This window comes from Poecilia latipinna, unplaced genomic scaffold (genome assembly GCF_001443285.1).
Source record: "Poecilia latipinna isolate Pla-1442-1.1 unplaced genomic scaffold, P_latipinna-1.0 Scaffold1241, whole genome shotgun sequence".
In the NCBI taxonomy this organism is placed as follows: Eukaryota; Metazoa; Chordata; class Actinopteri; order Cyprinodontiformes; family Poeciliidae; genus Poecilia; species Poecilia latipinna.
The window spans coordinates 51356-54973 of record NW_015113857.1 but is presented as its reverse complement, the minus strand read 5'-3'; the positions used below and the strand labels follow the sequence as shown (position 1 = coordinate 54973).

General features: G+C 41.4%; 1 protein-coding gene across 1 annotated transcript in view; it reads left to right on the top strand.

The window, feature by feature from the left end:
* Positions 1-3070, top strand: part of LOC106960873 (NACHT, LRR and PYD domains-containing protein 3-like) — a 10651-nt gene extending 7581 nt beyond the window's left edge. The window contains exons 7-11 of the mRNA XM_015054237.1: positions 9-541; positions 813-986; positions 1701-1874; positions 2262-2308; positions 2476-3070. Of these exons, the coding sequence (XP_014909723.1) occupies positions 9-541; positions 813-986; positions 1701-1874; positions 2262-2308; positions 2476-3017 (1470 nt within the window). The 3' untranslated portion in view covers positions 3018-3070. The remainder of the gene's footprint in view (positions 1-8; positions 542-812; positions 987-1700; positions 1875-2261; positions 2309-2475) is intronic.
* Positions 3071-3618: the final 548 nt, after the last annotated feature.

Sequence of the window (3618 nt, the reverse complement as noted above, 5' to 3'; positions counted from 1 at the left end):
CTCTTCATGTTCATCTGACCTTCATCAACTCTGGAGTGAATCTGCTTGAGGAATCTTTGACAGAAGATAAAGAATCAGCACTGGCTAATTTTCATCAGAGTGCTGTGGACAAAGCAGTAGAGAGTCCAAATGGACATCTGGACTTGTTCCTCCGCTTCCTCCTGGGTCTTTCTCTGCAGGCCAATCAGAGACTCCTACAAGGTCTGCTGACACAGAAGGCAAGAAGCTTACAGAAAAACCAGGAAACAGTTCAGTACATAAAGCAAAAGATCAGTGACAATGTGTCTGTAGATAAAAGCATCAACCTGCTCTACTGTCTGAATGAACTGAAGGATTGTTCCTTACAAGAGGAGATCAGAAAGTACCTCAAATCAGGAAGTCTCTCCACAGATAAACTGTCTCCTGCTCAGTGGTCAGCTCTGGTCTTCATCTTACTGTCATCTGGAAAAGATCTGGATGAGTTTGACCTGAAGAAATACTCTGCTTCAGAAGAGGCTCTTCTCAGACTGCTGCCAGTAGTCAAAGCTGCTAAGAAAGCTGTGTGAGTATACTTGATTTGATTACATAAATTACATAAATTCTTATAAACAACTTCATAAGGAATCTGCAATATGAGTACAAATAATTAGAGCAATACATGTATTTGTTTAATTTGTTACTTTGTCTGAAATGAGCCCAATTCTTTATTGAGACGGTTTGAGTGCAGTTCTGAGAATAGTTTTCTATCTCCATCTTGTCTAAACACCTTCACAGGAATATGGCTGTATTGGTGATATAATGTTTTATTGTAAACTTGGCATATTGGTTTTCAGGTTGAGTGGCTGTAACCTGTCAGCAAGAAGCTGCGAAGCTCTTTCCTCAGTTCTCAGTTCCCAGTCATCTAGTTTGAGAGAGCTGGACCTGAGCAACAACGACTTGGAGGATTCTGGGATAAAGCAACTGTGCCATGGACTGGAGAGTCCATGTTGCAAACTGGAAACTCTCAGGTCAGATCACAGTCTCTGTTGTTATTCAACTTTAAACATTAGACTGTCAAAGTTCTCACTTAAAATCTTTTGTACAGTAAGTAACACAGTTTGCCAAAGTTAATGTATTTACACAGTCTTGTACATTGTACCAAGACTGATATACATATCTATACATGATTTGAAATCACTTTGTAATAGATTCGGTTTTAGTAAAATAATATTTACTGATCACAGATCCTGTGCATTCATTAAGTTTGAAATAAATTGAAAGAGATCATGTTCCTAAACTCATAGTCCTACAAATCCGTGTTACTATTGTAACAATCTGATTCCTCGACGACTTTCTTTTCCCCCTAAAGGACCTTTTTGTACTTAGGAATCGTAATTTTTTTCCAATTTTTTTTAAATTTTTTTTTGCAAAACACTGCATGACCTGGGAATGCTTTGAAATTGCCTAGAATCATCTTGAATGTCATTGAGGATTGGGTGATTGTTTTCCCTTCCTAAACTACTTCACAGATCCTGTGAAGTAGTTACTTCACCTGGAATAAACAGAAGACAGTGACTGATTGATAAGTTCAAACAAAGACGGGGATCTCAGTGTGTGTCGATAATCAGCTGTTGGACCCAGTGAATAATTCATCAGATGAATATACAGAAGCTGAACATTTGGGTGTACACTTCCAGATCTGATTACCTGAATGTAACAGGTTTCATTTGTTGCATCTTCAGTCTCTCAGGCTGTCTGGTCTCAGAGGAAGGCTGCTCCTCTCTGGCTTCGGCTCTGATCTCCAACCCGTCCCACCTCAGAGAGCTGGACCTGAGCTACAACCATCCAGGAGAGTCGGGACTGAAGCTGCTCTCTGTCAGTCAAAAGAGGCCCGACTGCAGACTGGACACCATCAGGTTCGGACTCATCATCCTGGTTAAATTAATTACAGGCAGCATCAGAGGTCTACAATCTGGTCCTCAATGGTGTGGATGTTTTAAGTTCATCTCGGCTCCAACGCAACTGAATAAAAAAAAATATATTCAGCTTATAATCATATTAAATCAGATGTTTTCAAGCAGAAACACACCTGAAATAAACAGGACAGAAGTCCCAGAGGAATGTTGTCCTCGGACTACATTTGAGCAAGATTTAGTTGTCCTTTACTATATCCTGAAGAAACTATGCAGTACCTGAGTAATTAATTATATCAGATAATGAAAATATAGCATTATTGATGGTTCTGTTGCACAGTATGCACAATGAAAACTGTCTTCTCCCTGTCTTTCCTTCATGCCTTACAGAGCTGAACCTGGTTCTGTCCAGTGGTTGAAGCCAAACTTCAGAAAATGTAAGAGAGCGTGATTTTTATTCACATTTATCAGGTGTTCGCTGTAACTTAGAAGGTTACTGATTTAAAGTACTTTGCAAAATGATGCATAATCCTCCAACCTTTTACACATTTTGCTCCAATCAAATAGTTTTAATAAGTATGTAAAAATAAATATCTCTCTTCAGACTTCTGTGAGCTCACTCTGGACCCAAACACGGCTCACAAGTTCCTCAAACTGTCTGAGAACAACAGGAAGGTGACCGACCTGCGGAAGGAACACCCACACCCAGATCACCCAGAAAGATTTGACTACTGGCCCCAGGTGCTGTGTGAAACTGATTTGACTGGTCGCTGCTACTGGGAGGTTGAATGGGTTGGGAAGGTTTATGTAGCCGTGAGCTACAGAGGGATTGGAAGGAACGGTGACAGCGATGGTTCCAAGTTTGGAGGGAACGACCAGTCTTGGTGTCTTGCCTGCACTGATGGAGGATACAGCGCTTGGCACAACAACAGCGGGACACCCATTCCTCTTCCTTCCTCGCCTGCCCCCTCTCACCGTGTAGGAGTCTATGTGGACTGTCCTGCTGGCATCCTGTCCTTCTGCAGAGTCTCCGGTGACGTAGTGACCCACCTGCACAGCTTCAGCACCACATTCACTGAACCGCTCTATGCTGGCTTTGGGTACGGCGTAAAACTGAACTCCTCTGCTCTTTTGTGTCAGCTGTAGACCAACAGGATGTGGTTTGATTAACGTGGTAAAAAGTTGTTCCCATATATGAGACAGAACTAGACCAGGTAGAGGAGGCATCTTCATGCTCATCATGAACCTGTTGAATCTGTGTTTATTGTTACAAGCACTTAAATGGTTTCATTCATATCTTACCAATAGAACTGAATATGTTTCCTTCGGTCAGTCTAAATCTTCAACTCATACTGTGACTTGTGGAGTTCCACAAGGTTCAGTCCTCGGGCCAACCCTTTTCACCATCTATATGCTCCCCCTTGGTCATATAATCAATAAATACAAAGTCTCTTTTCACTGCTATGCTGATGATACACAATTGTATATGAAAATGGACTCCACTTCTCCTACAGTTCTTCCGTCTTCACTTCAGCTTTGCTTAGAGGAGATAAAGGCATGGATGACTGCCAACTCTCTTCGACTTAACAGTAATAAAACGGATGTAATTCTTCTTGGCACCCCTCATCAAACTCAGTCCTCTAATCTCAGTAGTATTTCAATATTTGGTCTTAACATTCCCTTTTCTACCACCGTCACAAACCTTGGAGTTAGGATTGACTCTAACCTCACTTTTAACTCCCACATC